Below are 23,719 nucleotides of genomic sequence, written 5' to 3'. Positions count from 1 at the left end.
TTCTCTTTTACCATGCACCCAAATTTTCTGTTCTCTGGTGTGCAGTGACTTCTCAGTGGTTCTACTCTGACTTAAGACCTCCAGATCTGTTGTCAGGGCAAGAAGATATAAAACCTATAATACATCTATTAATGCGTCTGCTGCCTGTCAGCAGAGTTCAAATCTGGTTAGTCGGTTTGTTCCCTCCGACCACACTGCAGCTTTTTAAAGTTAGAGTGGAGTGTTGTTGGTGTGTGATGACAAAGATCTGAGTGTGATGTCAGTGCGATGACAGCAGTGTCAGCATGGTGTTTGTGTATGATAACCAGGTGCTGATGTTTAGCAGATATAATGTTTACCAGACTGACCATCCTAGTCTAGCATGTTAGCATGCGTACATTTGCCAATGAGCAGTAAACACAGTAGTAAACGATGATGTAAGCGATATTAGTGATCAGTGATATTATTCACCTTCATGGTGTTCTTTAGTGTTCTTGAGATTGATACATATATATTTCCCTGTACTTTCTTATTCATCCCCCAACCTTCCTCAAAACAAAGACACAAGGTATGAACTGAACTGTGCATTTGGAGAATCGTTGCACTCCAAATAGACACATTATGTCTCTGTAGGAAAGGAGCTTTCCATTAGGAAAGTAGTAAAGGTTTGTTACTCAACACTTAATGGCAGACAAAACAAATTCCATGCTTTGAATAACATGAATGAATTAGCTGCCGACCTTTAAATGTATTTAATTGAGCTTTATTGACAACTTTCTGTACTGTACATGTATTATCTTAACATCAGGTAATATACATGCCTGTATGCTAAATATGGCAAGCCCTGTTATAGTTGATATGCTGAAATTGTTTCCCAATATGTGCTAAATAGACATATGCAATAAATGTTAAACGAGAAGTTTGGAAAGGATGATTAAAGGTACTGATTGTGCATATGGGGATTTCATTCAAGGGTAAAAAATTCTGTTGAAGCTGTACTTTTTACAGTTCTGAGAGGAATGCTGCAACAAACAAGTCAAGAATCAAGTAGTGTTGAATACATCTGTCTGAGGGGACATGGAAGGTGGCCCTGAGTGGTGGCCATCCATCCTGATTTTTTACAGCTTGTATATCCCTGAGGGAGAGCCCGCCAACATCAGGACTGATAGGGTCCATATGGCAAGCAATGAATGCCATTTAAACACCATATGTCTCACCAGTCACAGCCTGTCCTTGTCAAAGCAGAGTTCCAGAAGGGGTTGAGCATGTTCATGCATGCAAGTGTGCGTTTGCCAGTGAGTTGTGTGGACAGTTCACATTTATAAGTTCTGTGATCCAGGCGAAATGGGCTAGATCAATGGATTTGGGAGTTGAGGATGAAACTGATATCACAGAAGATATTAGGTCAGCTCGGCTATGTCAGTGACTTAGCTCTAGTTATAAAGCAGCCCCTGTTAGTATCATTTACAAACTCACTGTGATTTCCAGGATTGTAACAGGGTCTTCAACTTCATCATCATCATCATTGGTAGAAATTGGGTGGACAAAATATTAGAAAAGCTTCTCAGTATAGGGCAGTACAATTCAACATCACCACAAACTATAGCCTCCAAAATGACCTTAAATTTAAATCAACTCTTCTATGAAAAGATCACTACATAAACCGAACATTATAACCTCCATGAAGGAAGGATTTATTGCAGGGCTGTTGCACTAGATAAGCTTACTTTTCGAATAAACTGGCATATCTGTTGTTACCAACAAACACCACGCCTCTAATATGTGCATACAAACAAGCTACACCTGCTGATTGAACTGGATATTAATGCTAATACTGTATTCAGGATTGAACTGTGAAAAAGTAATTTGGCTTGATGTGTGAACCACAGCTCTCAAATCAAACTCAGCGTATTGTTTGTATGGTGCGAAAAAAGCTGCTATTAATGAAGGTGTTACTTAAATCTCACTTAAATCACACCGTTCATCTTGAATGATTAGGTGTCTCGCCCCAGACAATGTTAAAGAAATGGACAGATTTGAATGATCACTTCCCAGCAAGTGCATTTCGTGTTGTGTCAAGAAGTTTTATGACAAGCTGTGACGAGGTCAGAATTTTCTCCTTTGTAACACCTGTACAAGCACTCTGAAAAGCAACTTAATCTATGTGCACCATGCTTCATACAATGCGATTCAACAATTTGTGCCCAACTCATCCAATTACTCATTTAACGTAAATGAAGAAGACATTGTGCTATATTGTTATATGTTCGAGATGTAATTCCTTTGGCCACCTTCTGCTCTGTTAATGCTTTGCCTCTGGTCATTTTTATTTTCTCTCTGTTTTTTTCCAACAGATAGCGACCCAGATTGCTGTGCTGATAGCCAAGGTGGCCCGTCTGGACTGCCCCAGGCAATGGCCAGAGCTCATTCCCATTCTGCTCGAGTCCGTGAAGGGTCAGGATGGCCTGCAGCAGCACAGAGCGCTGCTAACCTTCTATCATGTCACCAAAACCCTCGCGTCCAAGCGTCTGGCGCAGGACAGACGGCTTTTCCAAGATGTAAGTCCACAGTTTTAGCCAATTGTTAGTTGTTTTGTCACCACTATCAGCTACAACGATCTTAAAATCTTATTTTTTTAAATGCCATTGCTGCTCGTCATTTGTGATAATTCCTTATCCTTCCCTGTATTGTTGTCCTCTGCACTTCATGCAGTAGTTGTGTACACCTGAATAAAGGTGACTTAAGGTCAACAAGTAAAGAAAAAGAAAAATTTAACTCTGTCCACTGAACTTTGCTGCTTTTGTAGTTTGCTGCACTCTTTTTCTTTTCTTATGTTCTGCCCTCTGATTTTGTCATGTTTTTTTTTCTTTTACTCCCTTTTCCTGCAAAACTTTTAGGATGTGAATATATGAATAGTAAGATTATCTTTGGAGTTGCAGGTTTTTCAGTTTCGTATTTAGCCTGAAGGAGATGCTGTTTAGCTACTATATGAGACATGTCAAAGATGAGATTTATGGCCAAATCCTCTGTGCATGCATGTGTGTCTGTTTTCATGCATGACACTACCGTGATTGACATGTTTGGGAATAGATTTGTCTGTGTTTCTAGTTGTCTGCGTAAGAGCGATTGTGCTAGAGGGAGGGTTGTTTGTGTGAGTTAATGTCTCTTTCAAAGAGGCAGTGAAGTAGATCAAATGCCCTTTTTTTTTTGCCATCCATGGTTTTAAAGAACACACGACTTAAGCAGAAAGGCAGTTGTGAGGAGAAGGGATTTAGGGGAATAAGATGATCAAACAGACCAACAGAGGGAGAAAGAGAGTGACAGAGACATGCCAGTGGACATCAGAGGCAGCGACTGAGACCAAATCGTTCAACATACTGCAGAGGCACCCTCGATGCCAAAATGTGTGCCCTTAGGCAATACGAAGAACAAAGGCAGTCTGAGCCCCATTAAACAGTGCAGTTTTTAAATGATGCACTGATGACTTTGATGCTAAATGGCCCATGCAATGCTCTGTCTCTCTCCCCTGTCATGACATTAAGTGGCGCAGTGTCCACACACACACACACACACACACCATGCAATGCAAAGAGGTGACGAGACAAAGGACAATGCAACACTTAATTTCGGTTGGAGTGGCACGCTTCACCCCTTGAGTCCAAATGTTTTTTAATGTTAAGTATGACTATGGGCTTTCGTCACTGATTTTGAACCTCAAATGACCTCACTTTCTGTAGCTGTGTTTATTTTTCATATTGGTTATTTGCATACCCTGTCTCAAGCTCTGTCCACCATCCCAAATACCACTTAATTTGTAGTCATGGGCTAAACACCAGCAAGAAAAACTCACCATGACCCCACATGACTTCCATTACCTAAGAAAACTTTGAAAGAAGGAAAATTGTGGTTTTATACTGGCTTGTATGTTTTGAAATACCGAAATGATTAGTCACAGGTTCTCTAAACATTGCCTCTGTCTGCATGGGACAGCTGAGTACCTCTTTTACCCACTATGTTTACTCTGTTCTTTTTCTCACTCCATTTAGTGTAGACATAATGTGTACAGAAGTACTGTTAACGTGTGTGTGGGTGTTTGAGCGTGTCTTCTTGTTGTCGATGAGTGTGCGTGCTTCTCTCCAGTCCCAGCTATTACAGTAGGTAGACCATGTTGACTGCATCATGGGAGATGATGCATCGACAGCAGTACATTAACTAGCTCTTTGCTTTACTGGCCCACTTGCTGAGGTTTAAGCTGTGAACTGAACTCCAACCCTGATTCCAAAAAAGTTTGACGCTGTGTAAAACATAAATAAAAAGAGAATAGAACAAAATAGAACAGAACAAATTCTGTTCACCATTTTCCAAAGTGTTCCTGAGTCCATGTAGTAACATCCTTGCATGTGTTCACAAAGTGATGAACCTCGCTCCATCCTCGCTTGTGAAAGACTGAGCCTTTCCAGGATGCTCCTTTCATACCCAATCATGATACTATTACCTGTTACCAATCTACCTGTGGAATGATCCAAACAGGTGTTTTTGGTGCATTCCACAACTTTTCCAGTCTTTGTTGCTCCTGTCCCAACTTGTTTGAAATGTGTCACTGGCATCAGATTCAGAATAAGCAGATATTTTCATCAGTAAAACATCAAGTAGATTAATGAAATTTTGTACTGTTGTACTGCAAGGGGCAAAGGATATTTTTAAAAAAGTTTTTCTGATCGTTGAAAATTTTTCCAAGCAGTCAGTGTATGAGCTAATGAGAAAAGCTTCACATTGCTAAATAGGCCATGCCTGAATGGTAACTTTTCATAATAGATTGTACAATTGAAATTACATTGTTGTTGCCACCAAACAGGATGACTGTGCAGTCTCAATCTCACAGTTGAACCGTGGATGATATTGCTCTGAGCAGTAGCATGGAAGACGAGATGACATATCAAACTGAATATAACTCAGAGGCATGCACATCAAAGTGCAGCTCAACACAGGTGTGTCAAACCTAATCCCAACCGGGTGGTTGACGTCAGTTGCTATCATCCAGCCACTGTACTTACCATATTACCTGGTGTTTCCCAGAGGTCAGTGCATCATATGTGGGCAGGTGCATTGTAACATTCACATTTGTGTTACTTTGCTGAATTTGGCAACTCAAAAAACACCTTTAAGACCACACAGGGAGAGATGGAGCATTAGAATATGTTTTTGCTGTAACCAGAATGATATGAATAGTTACAAAAATAAGTGTTTGTGCTTTTGGATAGAGTTGTTTTTGCCGCTCAGATTAGTACTGTATGTCATTCTCTTAACACAGTAATTGTATGTGTGAATCACTGACCCAGACCAGCTTTTTTCTGTTCTCCTCACTTCCCTGTATAATACAAAGCTTAAACAAGACTGTCTTGTTGTAAAAAAGAGAGTTGTTCCCTGGTGATAATACGCAATAGAATGTTTTCTGTAAAAAGGTGATACTTCATTCAAGGCAAATTGCCTTTTCTGAAAAGTGGCACAGAGGTTGTAACTGCTGTTTTTAATCTGTTTTTTTTACAAGCACTTTTCAGCATAAATGTGAAACCTTGTGGGCAGCTGTCAAGACTCTGCATTGTTGTAAAGATACTGCATTGACCTTATGTTGAGCTTTTTGTGACTCTCAAACATGCAATACTTTCGAGATGAATGGGACAGATGATCACCAGCGTCTGGCTTTTTGCTTTTGAATAGCAATAGCAGGGCAGTACCCCACATGATGGGTTTTCATGAACAGATTGTCAAGTGAAATGAACTGCACTTTTCTTGGATGGCTTTGGCTTGTGAGCTCTTCCTGCTGGAACAGGGACTCAGCTTGCAGATGGAGGAAATTGTTTGCTTTTATATAAATTTGCCTCTCTGTTGTCTCTGTCTTCAGTCGTGAAAAGAAGCAGAGGCATGCATACACACAGATATACACGGGTCCTGCAGAGCTTTCCAGACACACACCAAAACACACACTCAGACAGGAGAAAATAATTGATATTTGGATGCATCAGAATTCTCTCTTGCATGACTCAGCAACAATTCACAAAAGTCATTAACTGGAATTGAGATGGTTCCCCAATCACTGTCCGCCAGCTAAATAACCAACTTCTCTGTCCGCCTGCGTCTTTGAGAATATAACGATATGACAATAGACAAACTCTTGGTTATCAGGGTAGTGGACCAAGACTGTTAATCCACTGGTATGAAGTTGCGTATTGTGGAGATATAGTCCATCATCAGGGGACTTCAGTTTGTGGTTTGGGTTATTTTTCAGGTGTTGCAAGCTTTGCCTGTGGCTCCTGTTGTGCTGTGTCATAATGCCTTTCAGTACAGTGTGCCAGCTGCTGCTGTGATGAGGGACTGTAGTCTGCCTCAGTAAAATCAAGTTTAGAAAAATTGGTCACACCAATTGAGTAATTGCCTTTTTTGCGCTTGCCTCAATCAGTATGTGTGATCGCTTGGTTCACCATCAGCTACTAACTTATAATAAATACTTAGGTGCTTGTTGCACGTGCAGTACAGACAGTATATCATGGGGCTTATTGTGGAGTTTTATTGCACACTGAATGGAAGATCTACTTTGTGCCCTGTCATGTTCAAGTTTAGATTTCTGAGAAGTCTGATTGTGGTTCAGTTGTTTTCATCATAGCACCTAGAAATTTTATAATTTTTCTGAATGTTTAAATTAATCTTCCAACGATTTTTTTGTTATTTGCTGGAGGAGAAATGATTGTAGGTTAAATTAAGCTAATGTACTGAGATGACGTCTATCTATATAAGAAATTTTAAGCTATGTTTGTGTGAGGATTAAGGTGTTTTATAGATGAGCTATATTTTTAATACTATGTATGAAAAAAAATAAAGTAAAAAAAAATAGAATAATATTTATTGTTATTTTTCATGATGCCCTCATTTCACCATTACATGACCGTGGCACACAACAATTATGTAGTTATTCCAAGGGATATATATATATATATATATATATATATATATATATATAGACTTGAGTTTATTCTGAGAATTTGAAATATAGGAAATGCATTCAACTTGTAAATCCTGTTCTGTATGCACAAATGTGCCAGTCACAATGAGGCATAAGGAGCTGAACCTCCTGACTCTGTGGAGGAAACAGAAGGGGGGATTACGAAACTGAAAGCTCCACCATAGACTGATTACTTCACCTCTGGTATCTCTGGTTAGACTGCAAACACACCTTGGTAAGTCCCATAGTGTTTGGAAAACATTGTATGCAGACCATCAGTGTGTTGTGTGAAGGTACTTTTAGCTGTGCCGTCAGACCTGCTTTTGGTCACGTGGAACACAGTTAAAATGACCTTAGATCCAACAGACAAGTGTAAACACACACTCGCATGTCACTTGATGTCCTGAAAACAGAGCGGCAAGAGTGAGGAAGTCAACAGAAGAATTTGAGATTGTGTCCTAACTTGGTTCATCACTTTTAAATTCCATGCGTTGGATTAGTCTGGGATCTGTGAAATAGAGAGTGCCAAGCTCTGGAGAAATCTCTCCAAAGAAGGAACTTGCCAGTCTGCAGTTTTTTGTAAAGAATCTATCAAAGCCTATGCTGTGCTGTCAAAGTAGGGATTTCTCTTTCAGCAGGCATACATCACCACCAACCTAAGCACCGGTTCTCAGAGTCCTCCCACTTGACACTTCAGTGTTACCGACAACACAGAGATCATCTGTCAATGAGTTGTAACTTTCGGTTACTTTCTTTGACTTGTAGTGTTATCGTTGGAACTTTCCACAGACTAATTTTCATGTGGGTGTTTGCCTCAGTCAAACAGCAGAATTGTCTTCAAACATTACATTTAACAGCGTAAGAATATCTGAGTGTGTAGTTTTCCTTAAGCATTGTCACACTGAATTGCTTGAATAATGACCCACTATGTTTGAATAGCTCCACAGATGTAATGTTTACCTCTTTTCTGTTCTGTTTATTCTTTTTATGAAAACACCAACCAAAGCATAATCCAAAGCTCATTATTGTGCCATGGCAGATTTGTTATATCGTCGGAGCTACTGGGCCAGATGATATACTGCACAGCTGATGGGACTGAGGGAACTTTTGTCTACCTTTTGATGATCTTGTTTTGCCTCTACAGGAGAATGCCCTCATTGAAAAAATGCAATTGGTTTGGACTCAAATAATGTTATGGCAGTGACTGTAATAGAAAGTTCATTTAGAGCTAAATTAGACCTGTGACTCAGAGGTCCCTCTTTGCCCGCTGTGTGTATTCGTTCTTTGTGAGTGATTTTTGTAGAAGTGCTTTTGTATTTACATCATCAGTGTAACTGGCCACTTTGATGCAATACTAGTATAAAAAAACAATATGCGATACGTCTTTTGGCAGAAAGGGGGAAGGCACTCAAAAGTGGCACACAGTGCTGGTACAGGAATAAGTCACTGACACATACCAACACATTTGCAATATTGTTAATAGCAATGGTTGAGGATCAGTTGATTTTCTTCTCCATAGTGTCTGTTTCTGTGCAGTCTTGTGTTGAAGCTTTGGTACTTTCAGTACTGTCGAATGTATAGTTAACAGGGATTGTATTGTTTTAAACAAGTTTTGAAAAATTCTGAAAGCATCAATACTTCTGACAACCTTAGACTCTATCACATCGATTGGTGCAGTTTGCACTCATGTAAATCTGGCGCTCAGGTAACGTTTGCGATTAAATTCATGCCTTCACCAGAATCCCCTCGCATGCCTGTTGTTGAATACGATCACTGATCCAGAATGATCTTTTCCATGGGTGATTGACTGTACTGTTTATGTGTGTGTTGGCAGCTGGCGTCGGGCATCTACAGCTTTGCATGCTCCCTGTGGAGCCACCACACCGACTGCTTCCTCCAGCAGATCTACGCCAGAGATGAGGCTGCAGCCCTCAGCTCACTGGAGAGGACGCTGCTCTCCCTGAAAGGTTGCAGCATTTGCACACATGCAAACTCGCACATCCCCATGCGCACACACACACACACACACACACACACGAAATTCTGCATTCTCATGCAAAGCAGTGCAGTGATCTATAAATGCAAAATTGTAAGTAAATCACGGACTTAAATGTCGGCCTGCATGTTGCATAATGTGATTTTTTTTTTAAATCAAGATTCCACCTTTTGACAAAAACCTAATTAAATGGACAAATTGTGAACTTCTGGAAATATTCATATGTACTGCTACTGTGTGAAACACCAATTAAGTGGAGTTGACTTTAATTTGCACTTAGCGACAGTCCTGCATACTGATTTTTTCCCCCTTCCTATCTGCCCCTCTCAGTGCTTCGCAAGTTGACAGTCCACGGATTTCAAGAGCCACAACAGAATATGGAAGTGATGGTAAGTGTTAAGTTATTTCAGCTGTGGCTGCTATAGAACCTCTCATATTTTGGAAAAGCTGATATTTTTCCTGTTGGTTTTGAGTTGAAAATGACTCCAGTCACACTGTGCAAAATGTGGATGGCCGTGAAGATTGAAAGTGCCTTAAGCCTTGTTTTGGTTCAAAGAGTCAAGAGTTCTGTATGAGCTCTTCTCCCACTCTCAGTGTGAGGAAAGTCCAACTCCATAAAACTGTTAATTTAATTTAATCTAAATCTCTGTGGTTTTAAAAAAAATAATCTTTGAGCGCCTGTGTAGATAGGTTTTTGGTTCCCCCATGGCTCAGAGTTAATGGAATCATTTGCATAAAACGTCTCAGTCCTTTGAACTCCAGCTGCAGATTCTGACTACTTCCTGTTTTGCTAATCATGGTTCAGTAAAATAATAGCAGTAAATATTTTGCAGAATATAAAGGTAAAAGAATGCTGAGTGACTTTGAAAGTGAGACTTCAAGGAATTTTAAAAAGTACTCTTTTAGCAAAAACATATTGTATTTGTTCAATACTCTGAGCAATGTAGCCCTGAGATGAACAGTAACATTTGTTATGCAAAAATACAAACAAAAAACAAGCACTTTAGTAATTGTTATTATTATTGAGAAAATAATGTGTGACAGTTAGAATAATCAATTCTTAATTAATTCAATATTCAAAATATTAAACACATGATTATGTCTTTAAAAGCCACCACTTTGATTTTGTCAGGTTCATATAATTACAAATGGAATAGTTTTTTATGACTTGTTTGAACAAAATATACACATTAGACTTTGTGGCAGCACTGCTTTGTATAATTTATTGCTTAATTTTTTCAAATTTTTAGACTGAGTTGATCATTTTATGACAGAAACGATGCTGTTTACTGTACTCGATTATTCCACTAACGAGACCGCTTGTAGCTTGCAGGCTGAAGGTTGTATAATGGTTGAAATGTTCACATTAAAATGTCATTTGCTTTGAGCTGTCCCTGGTTATTCTAGTTCAGTGAGCAGACGTAAAGGTTTTGAGTTAATATTTCATGTTTAGGTTTATGGGCTCTTATTATCTCAGACTCACTACTTTGATGCCACTTTTCTTTTCTCTCTTTTTTTTTAACTATTCCTCTGATGGTGTGTTCAAAGAGGACTATTCTTGGTGTGAATCTTGCTCCTAACCCAACATTCAGATCATGGCTGGTACTTCAAATTGTTTTAAAATCAGATAATGTTTATTTTTTTGTACTTAATGTCCTTCTGCGCACAGAATTGTTTCTTGGTCATTGTTGCTTCACTTGGCTGTTTGACCTTCACTATGCAGATTTATCTGTGCAGTCTTTGACAATTAAGCGTGTTATCTGCTGAAGGGGAAAATTTCCCTGTGCTCACCTTAGATTTTAATTTAGCACATGTACGTTCAAGAAGGATTTGTCACATCAGAACGAGGCTAGAGGCCAGTCATGATCATCCAATATGCAGCTCACACAGGGACAATTCACCCCAAATTCAGGAATACATTTTTCTTATCTTACCTGTAGTACTTTTTATCCATGTAGATAAATAGCTGGGGTTGCTTAAAGTGCCAAAAAAAAAAAATACATGAGAAAAACTCAACAGCAAGGTCTGTCCCTTAAAATGTGATGTTGAAATTAAAAAACCTCGCGCTCACGGATACTGAGAATAGACAATGAATCAATAATGTAGAATTCCTCTCGAGGATTTAAGCAACGTAATTTGTTTGTAGAAAATGCACGTGAATATTTTTCTTTCTTTAAAACAACGCGTTTTTGTGATTTGTGTCATGGCTCATAACGGCAGGTAGTGTAGCCCTGTCAACAAAACTAAGGTTGATTTTCTCTTGTCTCTTTGGCTGCTGTGTAGAAACAAATGAGCAACATCATGCATGCAGTTACTCACTTATCACCTAGCTGACTGTGCTTCAGTTGTTTCTCTTATTTTCCTCCTGACGCTCATTTTTGCTCCTGTTGTTTCTGTGCAAAGTGGAGTCCTATAGCCTCAGGATAAGCACTTCTTTTTTTTCTTCTTGGGCTGAATGGAAACATTTTTATAGCAAGAGATATTTTTGCATCTGTTGACAATGTCTAGAGTGAATCCGCTCTCGTCTTTCCATTGACTCAACGTGTGTTTGAATGTAATCGTGAGCTGTTTTCAGCTTTTAGCCTGAATGTGTCTGGCATCGGCTCTCCTGACCTGCAGCAAATTAAATGGTTCTGGACTGATAAAATGCCGGCAGCCATTTTCCATTTCCTGTGATGGTTTAAAGATGTGTCAAGCTCTTTTAATCTGATTTATTGATTAGGTCATCAATGTGTGACAGGTGTGATGCTGATGAAAATCCTGTTAAATCATATCACGTCACTTAATTTTTAAACCTGTGTCAAGGTCAAATATTTGACGTGGACTGTAGGATGCAGGTTGCCTGCTAAGGAAGTGATTTAGCAGCCTGCAGAGAACTGAATAAACCCAGATTAAAGAGTAACTATGTTTAACTAAATCATGAAGAGTATCTCAGAGGCCTGCAGCACAACAGGCAGGAACTATAACAGTCAATTTTGATAATAAGCCTTCCATTTCTGCTAATTATGTGCAGTAGAATCTACAACAATCTCGCTGTGAATAGACTTTTGCTAACCACGTAATTTGTCTTTTTTGAGTACTTTGACCCTCAACAGCACATTTTCTGTTAACTGAAATCCTAAAAACACAATTAAAATCGTTTCAATTATGACTTAGTCAAAAGTTCTAATTTAAATAAACCAGCCAAACACCTTTCTAATTGTAATGTTTGCAAAATCCAACATACACATAAAAAGTGAACAGGCTTAGGGACCATCACCACATAGCATTTTGTTTGTTTTGGCTGTTTTATTTCTAATTGTCTACAGTTTAAACTAAAGCATATTGGCGTTTCCCTAAAAAAAACTCATTTTGATAAAAAATCATAAAACATAGTAACACACTTTACATTCATTGTTGTTGGCTCCAAATATACGTGTGAGGGCCCGGACACAGCTCGGCTGTTCACACACTGATACCTTGGTGTATTGTGCTCTGTTCCCAGTGGATTTTTATGATTTCAGTTTAAAGCAGCCAGTTGTTGAGAAGACATATGTTCAACTTGTCTTCCGAACATTTTGTTTGTCATTTCATAATGTTCATTGGAGTAAATCTAAAGTGTTCAAATGCAACTTTTTACAGAAGACGAGAAGTCGACGCAACCATCCATTTTTGTTGGCGCTAGTTCTTTGAACTCTGCCTGGTGTTGGTGTGTAGGGCCTTAAGGCAATGGTTTGGCTCAGTCACACTTTGGTCTCTGATTATAAACCATCCAGTGTCTTCATTTTATGCATTCTGAACAGTTTGGGCTTATTTTCTAATCACCACACTGGCAGCACTGTTGGAGAACGGCAGTGAGCTGGAAAGCACCGACACTAAGAATGAGGAGCGTTGTCAGTTTTCACACAGGCTGCCACAGTGATGCAGTTCAAAACGTCGAACGACTGTCTTCCTGGCTCGATTGTCAAACAGACACTACAGGGGGGAGGCTAGAACAGACATTGGATCTTGTTTATCAGAAACAAAAGTCACTTGGTCTACACCCCCCATGTTCTTGTTACTCAGCATGTGGGAAATTTGCATCCAGGAGTTAAGGCAGGCATCTTTGTGTCACTCCCAAACGAGATTATACTTTTAAAAGGGCGCATTCAGTTGAGCCAATTTGATCTACTAAACAATCTACTACAGCCCCCTGAGCCTGGATCAAGTCTGTGCACATATACTTAAATCATTCACCAAATTTTAGTTTTAAATTGCCATGCACTGTCCTTTGCTTAGATCCTTTCTCAGGTTAACTTGCTCGTTCTGTTGACACTCATCTCCTTCACAAACTACTTCTCACGCTACTGCTGACGTGCCCATTTGATGCCCACCACTCTGTCTTCATTTTTCCATCTTATTCTTACCGTCTCTCAATCCATTTTGCTGTCCTTCATTTGCTTTTCACTTCATCCTCCTGTATTCTTCTCCAGCAGTGCCGTGAGCCTCGCTTCTCCTCCTCTTTAGCTGTCAAACCTTTTTCATCATGCGTGATTAAGCTGAAAACTTCTATTTTGCACTCCCATTTGCATCAGTCGTTTTTCTAATTTCCTGCACGCTCTGTTTAAATGTCTGTTTAAAGGATGTTTGTTTCAACTACTCGCATCCCCCTCTTTTTCTCAATCCCGTCATTATCTTAACAAATGCCTGGCGTGAACTTTGTTCTCCATCATCTCCCACCTTCTCTTCTGTGCTCCTCTTGTGACCCCGTCTTTCTTCACTAACTCTGTTAGGAGCTGCAGTTGCTGGCTGGGCTGTGTTTTGTGATTAATGATGCTGCGGTTGACCTCATGGCTGAACATTAATGCAGAACTAAACAGATTGCATCTCCATCTATCATCTAATTTCCCATGCTAAGCTGCGTCTACACCAGAGTACAGAAAATTGATTCCCTTTCATACTGTGTAGCTGACACTTTTATTTATTCTCTAAGTGCAGAGGAAAGTGTGCCCACGCACAGATACACAACACACGCACACATGCTAAAGTTATTCCCTTGTTACTATATCTGCTTCTGGGCAATACTGATGAAGCAATCATGAATGATTCAACTGCAGAAATGTCAAAGAGATTAAACTTTATCTCACCCTCTCTTCATCTCCTCCTTTTCAGGGTTTCCTGAATGCAGTGTTTGAAAGGCTAAAACAGTTCTTGGAATGCTGTGAGTACTTGTCTCTTTCTCTGTCCTGAATCTCTGATCCTAGGCTTTCCTTTCAGTAAACAAACACAGTCACCGGTGCTTGATCCAGTGCATGCGGATGGCAAGTCTAAGACACTTTATGATACCCAAAGTCTAGGTCTCATACTAGGATAGCATAATATATTCGTCAAATTAAAAGTTCAGGCTGACTGAGTCATCCGAAGGGGCTTGGTTTTTAATTAAGAGTTTGTCTTCCAAACAAGGACTTTCCCGGGATTTTTTTTAGGCTGGAGAACGTGAAATGTCCAGCGTATAGTTTGTGTGTGCACCTATGAGTATATGCACTCGAGTGAGAAAATCATGATTTCACTTTTTGCTTACTAACTTGAGGACAGGACAGAATGGGACAAAAGGAGACACAGCATGATGGAAAAAGTGAGGACAAGAACAACGAAGGAAAAGAGCTTTCCAGTGTGACTAGTGAAAAAAGGTGCATCTTATGTGTGCAGTATAGCAACATGTTTCCATATTGATTTGGACTCAAGGGATGGAAAAAAGTGCAATTATTTTCAGGTCAATTGTAAATTAATTACACATTAGCAATCAGAACAGATGTGCCACAAGTATAAATTTTTAATCAGAATATTCACTGATATGGGCAAGTCAGCATGACGGAATTGAAAAAAGAATAGCTGTGTGTCATTGCGTCACAAATGATGGCAATTAATCGCTTACCTTGTCCTTCCAGAATTTCTGAATGTGTCATTCTGCCTCCACTCTGGAGCGCTGCGTTTAACATGTGTTAAACGTGACAATCTTTAGTAATTGTTAGATCTTGAGAGAACGGGTTAAGACATCATAAAGCGTGTCTTCATGGAAAATCTTTGATGGTGACCTCATCCTGCACTAGAAGGTGTGAACATAAAATCCAAGCAATAAAACAGTCAAAACATTCTTAAGCAGCCTCACCCCTCTGTCCCTCCTATCAAATCAAACAAGTTTGACTCCATATTAACACTTGAGATATTTTATGCGTGACATTTTGCCAGGTTCATACCTGATGGAACAGTTTTTCATTTTAACTGTATTATTCACATTTGAAGTTAGGGATGGACATTTCAAACAAAAATATTATTATTTACTCACTGGAAATGTTCGAAAAACAACATTTTTCGATGTTTTTTTTAATTTTATTGATCCCAATCAGCCACCAAACTGGGAAATTATTCTCTGCATTTCACCCATCACTGTAAACGCGCACATGCCACATACAGTGAACACACAGGAGCAGTGGGCTGCCGCATCAGGCGCCCGTGGAGCATATGGGGTTAAGTGCCTTGCTCAAGGGCACATCAGCCGGCTAATGAAGGGGTTGGGGAAGGGGAAGAGAAATTTGGGTGTGGTGGAGTATCCCCTCCCCCACACCCAAATTTCTCTGCCAGTCCGGTGGGGGGAATCGGACCTGCGACCCTCTGGTCACAAGCCGCTTCTCCAACCTCAAGGCCACGGCTGCCCAACTGTGCTGCACACAAGTTGAAGCAGCCGTGGTATAAGTGTTTGAACAATGCACCATTCTGCATTGCAAACTCTGTGAGTTCTTCGTCCCCTTGGAAAGTTCCTGCAGCGAAGAAACCCAATGAGTGACAGCCATCCATGACAGTGATAGCTATCTTAGCCCACTTTCACTGTCTAATGTCAGCATCCAATGGACCTTTGTTCTTTTCCATAGCTTCGCCATAGCAACACCAGGCGAGTGAGAGATAAATCTCAGACACAACCCCACGAGCCACCATATTGGCCGATGTTAGCAAAAAAAGTATCATTTGAGATATCAGCCACAACTATCACTTCCCGTATTTACTCTGCTGATGGCAGCGGAGACGGGGGTCATGGTCCTGTTGGTGTTTGGGCCTGGCAGATAGGGGAAACAGCGAGGCAGCTCACAGTTGAGCTGGGGAGAGGCATCAGCTCTGCACAGCCTGATAAGGTCAGGTATATAAACTGCAGTTTTTGGGGCAGTCTTTGTGGTCCATTCAGATGTCTGGCTCTCCCCGTTAGATGTTTGTCCTCCAACTGAGGTCACCAATCTATTCCTGTCAGTCACTACAGAGTTGAAAACGTATTTTCCTAGGTTACATATCTATCAGAAATGAAGAAAAACCCTTTATTTCAGTGTTTTTTCTTTATTGAATGTCTGGCTATGGATTTTATTCACATTTTTTGTTGGTTCAGACTATGACCTCAGTAACTTTGATGACTTTACACAACATCTGCTTACATTACAGCTGTCACACACCTGCAAACAAGGAAAACAATGGGATGGATGCAGTCAATAAAATGCAATGGTGTCTTGATCTACAATAACCCCTGACTGGTCCAAAATCAGAAAGAAGCGAGCCACTTACCCTTTTTAATCAATCTGATGTCACTTTAAATTCAGTCATTCTGATAGAAATAAATGTGTGTGCATAAGTGGAGAGGACAGTGACCCTGACTGTTCACAAATGTTTGGAAAAATGCCACACAGACTGTTATGACTCTGCAGATTTCATCAATGAAGTTGACAAGGAAGTAAACTACATGGGACATCTTTATTGGCTCTAGCATCATGAGTGGTTTTATAGAGCCAAAATTTACATCAGAGAGAGTGAGTCATTCATGGTCATTTTTGAGTTCTTTTATTACTGTACTTTATTATAAACACCGCAGCTTGTAATGGGCCTGCGGGATTCTCACAGGCAGCGAGGTGAAGTGGGCATTTGACCTTAAAGAAAGGGGAAAGTTTGTTGTAGTAAATCAGACCAAGATGAATTAATCACAGTACATTTATCGAGCGTCTTTTTCTTTCTCTTCCTGTCCTTAATGTGCTCTTGTCCCTATACATTCATTCCATTTGAGTTTATATACGGTCCATCAGGACTGCATTGAATAACGAGATCAGACACCAGTTAAGGTCATTTCACATTTTATGATCCATGTCATACTGAAAGGCATGCATTGACACAGTCTTTTCTTATGTGGGCTTCATGCAGTGTACCTTTTTAATAATTCAGAATTTCAGCCCATCATGCTGCTGTTTTGTCAGTGTGACAGCTTTCACCCTAAAACACTGCAAACACATGAATCCTTAGACACTGGACAAACCAGTCATGTTTTTTTGTTTGTTTGTTTTGTTTCTATAGACCCTTAATACTACTCCATTAAGACATAATGTCTTTATGTGGATGTTGGGGCATGTTTTCATTTATTTTGGGACGGGGGAACATTCGTTTTCTGGAGAGTTTGCTGAGAAGATTGATACCACGGTTATATATGTCCGTTAAAAGTGAAGCTGGAGCCATGAGATGGTTAGTCTAGTTAAGCTTAAAGAGTGGCCTGAGAGAGAAATGGGTAGCAAGGCCCTGTCCAAAGGTAAAAACTATCTGCTCCGGCATATTTTCCAAAATGTCAAACTGTCCCTTTAATTAAAATGCATTGGTTTCAAAAGCTTAAATAGAAAAGCTGCGTTTTAGTCTGGATCTACTTACACGGTCAAGAAATTCAATTTTTTTTCCCGTGAGGATTAAGTAATATCACATTATTGAGAAACTGAATTACTTGGATTTAAATTAAAGAAATACGGGCCCTCTTTATATTACCAAATGATGATAAGGATGCTGTATGTTGTTGATCATAATTGCCAGAGGATGCTGTATGTTATTAAGTATGATGCTGCGGTTAAGTAACAATACTGTACCGGTTGTGCTGTGTTTCAGGTCGGCAGGTTGGTCCAGATAGCACATGCAGAGAAAAGCTGGAGAAGACGATCATACTGTACACTAAAGTTGTGAGTTGTACATCAGTACATACAATCAACAATCAACATACAATAACAATATAGTGCTGGACTAATATTACTAGAACTAATACTTTTCTTTCCTCTGTTTCATGCAGTTGTTAGATTTCCTGGAGTACCACCCATGTGCATTTATACCCCTAATCCAGCGTTCACTGGAATTTGCCGTCAGCTACGTGTTCACTCCTGCAGGGGAGGGAGTGACCTTTGAACGCTTCATTGTTCAGTGCATGAACCTCATCAAGATGATTGTAAAGAACGATGCCTACAAACCTGCCAAGAACATTGATGGTAGGATATGAGGGCTCTGGGGAAAAGGAGCAGGGGTGGTGCAGAATAAAGGCCGATTCAGGTGGTAACACAAGGGAGTAAAAAGGCACGGTAGACGAGCGATCAGAATTGCAGACACGGATGAAGAGAGCGGAGATTCAAAAGAAAGCCAGACAAACAGAATTTTAGCTCTACGATTCGAGGACCAGCAAAAGATGTCAAAAAAGACGCTTTACTGCTAATCACTGGCAGTGTTTTGAAAAGCACAGTGCTGAAATACCATCAGCGTCACCGTACCTCGCCATAGCTCATGTTTATTTCAAGCTGTCAGAGGCCTCCAGTGCTTCATTAGCCGTGGAGCACAGCACTCGGTCTTTGTTCTGCCAGCTCGTATGGTCTTTGGTGTGCCTTATTATTGAATATCCTTCTCTTAAGCAATTGTTGCTCGACAGAAAGTGGAGCTACGTTTCTTGTGGTTCTTGTGTTAATACCCCGAGTGTGACGCGGCACCGAACTGAAGTGCAAAGTCAAGTTTGCCTTACTTTCCCCTTTTCACAACAGGATAATATATTTCGAGCAGTGAGGTTACATAGCTAAAGGGAAAGTTGAGCCTTGACTGACACAGCTCAGCCCAGAGCAGCCATCTGACTTATTTATTAGGCCCATGCTGTCAGTGTGATAGACAGGCAGGGAGACCCAGGCATGTCTGAGGGTATTAGAACAGGACCCTTACTACTGCACCAGCTGTGACACGGGGGTCATGGCCACAAGTTAACTCGAGGTTTGAAAGTAAAATGAGCAGCAATCTGTTGTGTTGAGTGTTGGTTTGGTTCTGGAAGTACAGTTAGTTTTGTTTGCTGTATAGCAGGACGCTTTTCCTTAACATTTGTCTTCAAGTCTTAAATCATCCTTATTTTAACTGAGAGTCAAGAGAAGCAGCAGAGCAGGGATATTTTTTCTTGAGAAACTATAAAAAGATGTAGTATAGATTCAAAGTTTGCATGCAGACTACAGAAACACACTCACTTCAGCTTGATTTTGCTCTTTCTAACAAAGGCTTTTGCTTGAAATCAACATCATTGTTGAATGTTTGGGTTAGTTTTTATATTTTAAAATCTATATACTGTACTTAATATACTTACACTGATCATTGAAATTGCTTTGAATTCCACTGTAAATTGGCTTTAAAGCTGGGAAGTGTAGAAAATGTACAGAGTAGTAGTAATATGGCTGTAATGTATGGATTGTCAAGGTAAGCGCATGTTATGGATAATGAAATATCTTTCTTTTCTTCACTCTTTCTTTTCCTCTCCTTTACTCTCCCCCCTCTTAACTCCATCAGACAGTAAACCAGAGAGTCTGGAGGCTCACAAGATCAAGACAGCATTCTTCACACACCCCACACTGACAGAAATTGGACGCCGGCTCGTCTCACACTACTTCCTTCTCACAGAGGAAGAGCTGGCAATGTGGGAAGAGGATCCTGAGAGCTTTGGTAATAGCACATCCCCAGATACATGGGCTGAATCCAAATGTCCAGACTTATCTGGACCCACAGACTGGCAGAGTTAACAGGCGTGTTCTTGGGAAATCCACAATAGTGAGGGTTGGCCAGTTCTACAGTTCATGAAGTCAGCAGTGTCACTCTGGGTGCAGGCTTCACCAGAATTGGTTGTTTATTGAATTGATGTATGTTGTGCAGGGTAAGGCGTTGAACATTAGCACTTGATAATAGCATTAATAATAGTTTCTTGAATTGTGATTTTTTTTAAGGAATATTCTGCACAGTCAAACAAATGGTATTCATTACCAGTATTAATTGTGTGCTATATAAAGCACCAAAGCATTTTATTTTGCACATCAGGCATTATTACCTCTTCTCTTCTGTCCTCCAGCTGTTGAAGAAACAGGTGGTGACTCTTGGAAATACAGTCTACGGGTGAGTAAAAAGACACACACACACACACACACACACGTACAAAGAAATTATCCTGTTATATTTGCCTCCATGGTTGCAACAGCTGCAGGCAGAGGCATTATGTTTTTGGTTTGTCCGTCCGTCCCTCTGTCTGTATATACGTATGTCCGATTCTCAGAAACACCATGAAGGAATTTCTTCAAATTTTGCACAAATGTTCACTTGGACTCAAGGATGAACTGATCACTGTGAACTCACATTATATGCCATAACTGAAGAATTCATACACTTACTATGACAAAACTTCACACAAATGTCTTTTAGAATAAACTGATGACATTTTATATCAAAAAATTCAAAGGTCAACTTCTCTGTGATATCATAATGTTCTGCAAAACCTCTTTTCTGGCTGTTATTCAGCGCCATAACTCTGGAACAGACGTGGAGATTGTGACCACATTTCACATTTGGTTGGATACTGAATTGGTGACACAAATCTTGGGTGTCCACCTTGAAACTGTGGCGACTGTATAGATCTTCTGTGCTGACAGGTTCAAGATGTGTGTTAGGCATCCGTGTTTGACAGTTTGTAGCTTCTTTGCAATGACATCCATATTTGAAGCAATGCAGTTCGCCACAAGCTCATTGGTTTTGCTGATTTTGAGCTTCACATGATTGTTGTTGTTCCATGTGATGAAGCTCTCTATCAGTCCTCTGTGCTCCTCTGTTAAAATAGTCTCTAAGTCAAGACAGCATGTTTCTCACTAGAAATTATTCACTGGAATCAAACACGTCAATTTAGTGATTTTGCAAAAAAAAAAAAAAAAAAAAACTACACTATATACTTTTTATGAACTTCCTTCAAAGTCTGGACGGACATGGATGTAAACTGTAACTTGACTGGTCGGTGGGGGCATACATGTGTGTGTGTGTGTTATGCTGCAAAAAAAACTGTAAGAAAAATTGCTATAAAAATACTGCCAAAAATATAGAATAGATATAGAATACTACTATGTATTGATATGTAGAGTACTCAATAAGAGTGAAAAAGAGCAGTATTGCAAGGTAATAGGTGAATAATAAATCATACTTCACTACAAAAAACAGTCAGATTATAGAAACCAGTGCTAAGTTAAGCAATGCTATTCTAGCAATAGTTATTATTGAGAGCAGGAGAAACAGAAACACAGACAGAGAAAGGTGCTCCATGTCTCTGTAGAAGCAGTAAAATGTCAAGTACATCTGTGTTTGTAAGTGCCCAGTGATGTTGGTTGTACACACAGGTCTCAACACTTCCCACAAAACAATTACAGCAGCATCTCCACTCCGGTACCTCGAGCTTGACAGCATCCAGCAGCACTGAGAAGAGGAACATTGTTAAAAACTTTTGAAACACAATTTGTCCCCTGTGTTTTAACCAGAGTAAAACCATCTTTCTTAAAATGTGTAGTTTGCTAATATTTAAGTGTACAATTTGCAAGACAAAAAAAAAAGTTAAAAAATTTAGATTAAAAGAACCACAACAGCAGACGATTTCAGTTTTTATGCAATTAATGTAATATTGCTTCACACAAATCACCAGTCACAAATATTTTTTAGTATGTGCTGTATTTTCAAATATTCAAAGCAGTGTTATGTGGTGGCATCATAAAACAGTCTTTGGTCCCCAGGTATCCTGTCTATGTGACTGTGCTTGAGTCATGATATAATCTCTCGTCCAATGTCTTTCTTTTCTGTCTATCTGAAGTACAGTAAAGCATTCATTTTTTCAACCTAAAGATCTAGTTCATTTAAAGCACACTGCAACAGAATAAATGTGCATTTACAGTCTATGAATGCTTATTAGGTAGCTAATTACTTCACAATCTAAAATTCTCAGAAAACCCTGAAATGTTTTTAACAGTGTTTCTGACTTTTTAACGCATCAATGATCCTTTCGATGGAACAATATCAGGGTGTTAAGATGAAATACTTGAAGTGTATAAACTCCAGCTGCCCAGAATCGGTTAATGAATCGGTTGCTGTCTAAGATACTTTTATAAATTGAGTTCATGATGTGAGTCAAGTTTATAATTTAGGAATGATCACACGCCTTAAGGCTGTAGGGCTTATATTAAGTAGTATTAAGTAGCTTATATTTAGTACTAACATCGCATCTGAATTCACACATTCCTGCCCGTCTATGATTCAGGATCTTCTTCACACAATAGAAGACCTTCGTAGTGGCACATTATGGTGCTAAGGATGGTTCATAGATTTCATGTCACTGCCCATCTATTGCTTCCATGGTCACCAATTCCAGTGGTTGATTATAGAGGACCTTTGCCTCAGTTTTACCACGTCTAATCCAGGAAAATGGATTGCACTGGATTGGCTTTTTAGAAGAGTCACCTGACCTCTTGCTACCAGGGCAGAAAGGTTAAAGCTACATGCTGTGAAATGTCACGGACGCATGTTCACATGCTGTAGCACATTGCATATATTCGTGAATTCAACCCATGTTAGATTTCTTACACCTTCATTTAATATTGACTTTCTTTTGTGAGAGCAAAAACCAATAAACTACGTAAGGTGGGTGAAGTCTGTTTAAACACACACACATGCACACACACATGCACACATGCACACGCACACATACACACACACACATACACACACAATTAAACAAATCCCCTGACAATGTCACATTGACTTTTTTGAACTGGGAGCTCAAGGCATTGTTTGCCCTTGTGTTTGTGCTCATGCCTCTTGTATACATTGTTTATTGAGGGTGTGACATCTGATGGAACTTGTTCATGTGACATTCCCCCTCACCATCACTGAGTGCCGACTCAAACTACAGCATGCTGCTCAGAATGGGAAGAGCTGTGATAGTGGGAGGAAGACGAATGATTGTGATGACTTTTGCACACATTTCCCCAATTAACTGTCTGTCTTTTTGTTTCCTCTGCCCTTTTCCTCTACTTAGCCTTGTACAGAAGTATTGTTCCTGGATATCTTCCACAACTACAGCCAGACACTGACACCGGTGCTACTGGATATGGTTCAGAATCTCCAGGGTCAGTTCAATTCAAATATTATTACATGCCAAAAGCACAGTCTGCTCTATTTTCAGCAAACCTTTTAAAATCCTTTCAATGTGAGGAAAACACGCACTCAGTAGCCAGTTCATTAGGTGCACCTAGTGAAAACTATTGTTTTCTAATAGAGATCTTCAATAAATCTTACCTTCATGTAGATAAGAAGTTAGGCTGCCTGTGGTGCCATTGGATTTTATCGTGTTGCACTGAGGGGTCTGTCTAATATTTGTCCATCCCAATCTTATCATAGAGATCCATTTTTAGTCTATTTTAGCTCTTTTTTGAATAATGCGTATATACAACTAATGCAAAGTACTTCGTGCTTTTTAAAGCTGCAATACGGATAAATGTGCCTTGTCTTGCACTGCACATACAGTATCTCTCCTTTTCCTGTGACGCAGAATTGGCCTCAGATTTCTTTATCCCTATTTGTCATCATGAAATGTAGCATTGCATCAGAGTGATATATAATTCATATATCAGAAA

At 39.7% G+C, this 23,719-nt stretch overlaps 1 protein-coding gene across 1 annotated transcript in view; it reads left to right on the top strand.

The window, feature by feature from the left end:
- Positions 1 to 23,719, top strand: part of ipo11 (importin 11) — a 120,583-nt gene that overhangs the window by 16,559 nt on the left and 80,305 nt on the right. Inside the window, exons 5-13 of the mRNA XM_041936765.1 lie at positions 2,334 to 2,537; positions 8,811 to 8,943; positions 9,303 to 9,361; positions 14,103 to 14,151; positions 17,886 to 17,956; positions 18,064 to 18,256; positions 19,578 to 19,730; positions 20,131 to 20,174; positions 23,122 to 23,212. Of these exons, the coding sequence (XP_041792699.1) occupies positions 2,334 to 2,537; positions 8,811 to 8,943; positions 9,303 to 9,361; positions 14,103 to 14,151; positions 17,886 to 17,956; positions 18,064 to 18,256; positions 19,578 to 19,730; positions 20,131 to 20,174; positions 23,122 to 23,212 (997 nt within the window). The remainder of the gene's footprint in view (positions 1 to 2,333; positions 2,538 to 8,810; positions 8,944 to 9,302; positions 9,362 to 14,102; positions 14,152 to 17,885; positions 17,957 to 18,063; positions 18,257 to 19,577; positions 19,731 to 20,130; positions 20,175 to 23,121; positions 23,213 to 23,719) is intronic.

Source organism: Chelmon rostratus, chromosome 5 (genome assembly GCF_017976325.1).
Source record: "Chelmon rostratus isolate fCheRos1 chromosome 5, fCheRos1.pri, whole genome shotgun sequence".
Classification (NCBI taxonomy): domain Eukaryota; kingdom Metazoa; phylum Chordata; class Actinopteri; order Chaetodontiformes; family Chaetodontidae; genus Chelmon; species Chelmon rostratus.
The sequence above is the reverse complement of the archived record's forward strand: the minus strand, read 5'-3'. Positions and strand labels throughout refer to the sequence as shown.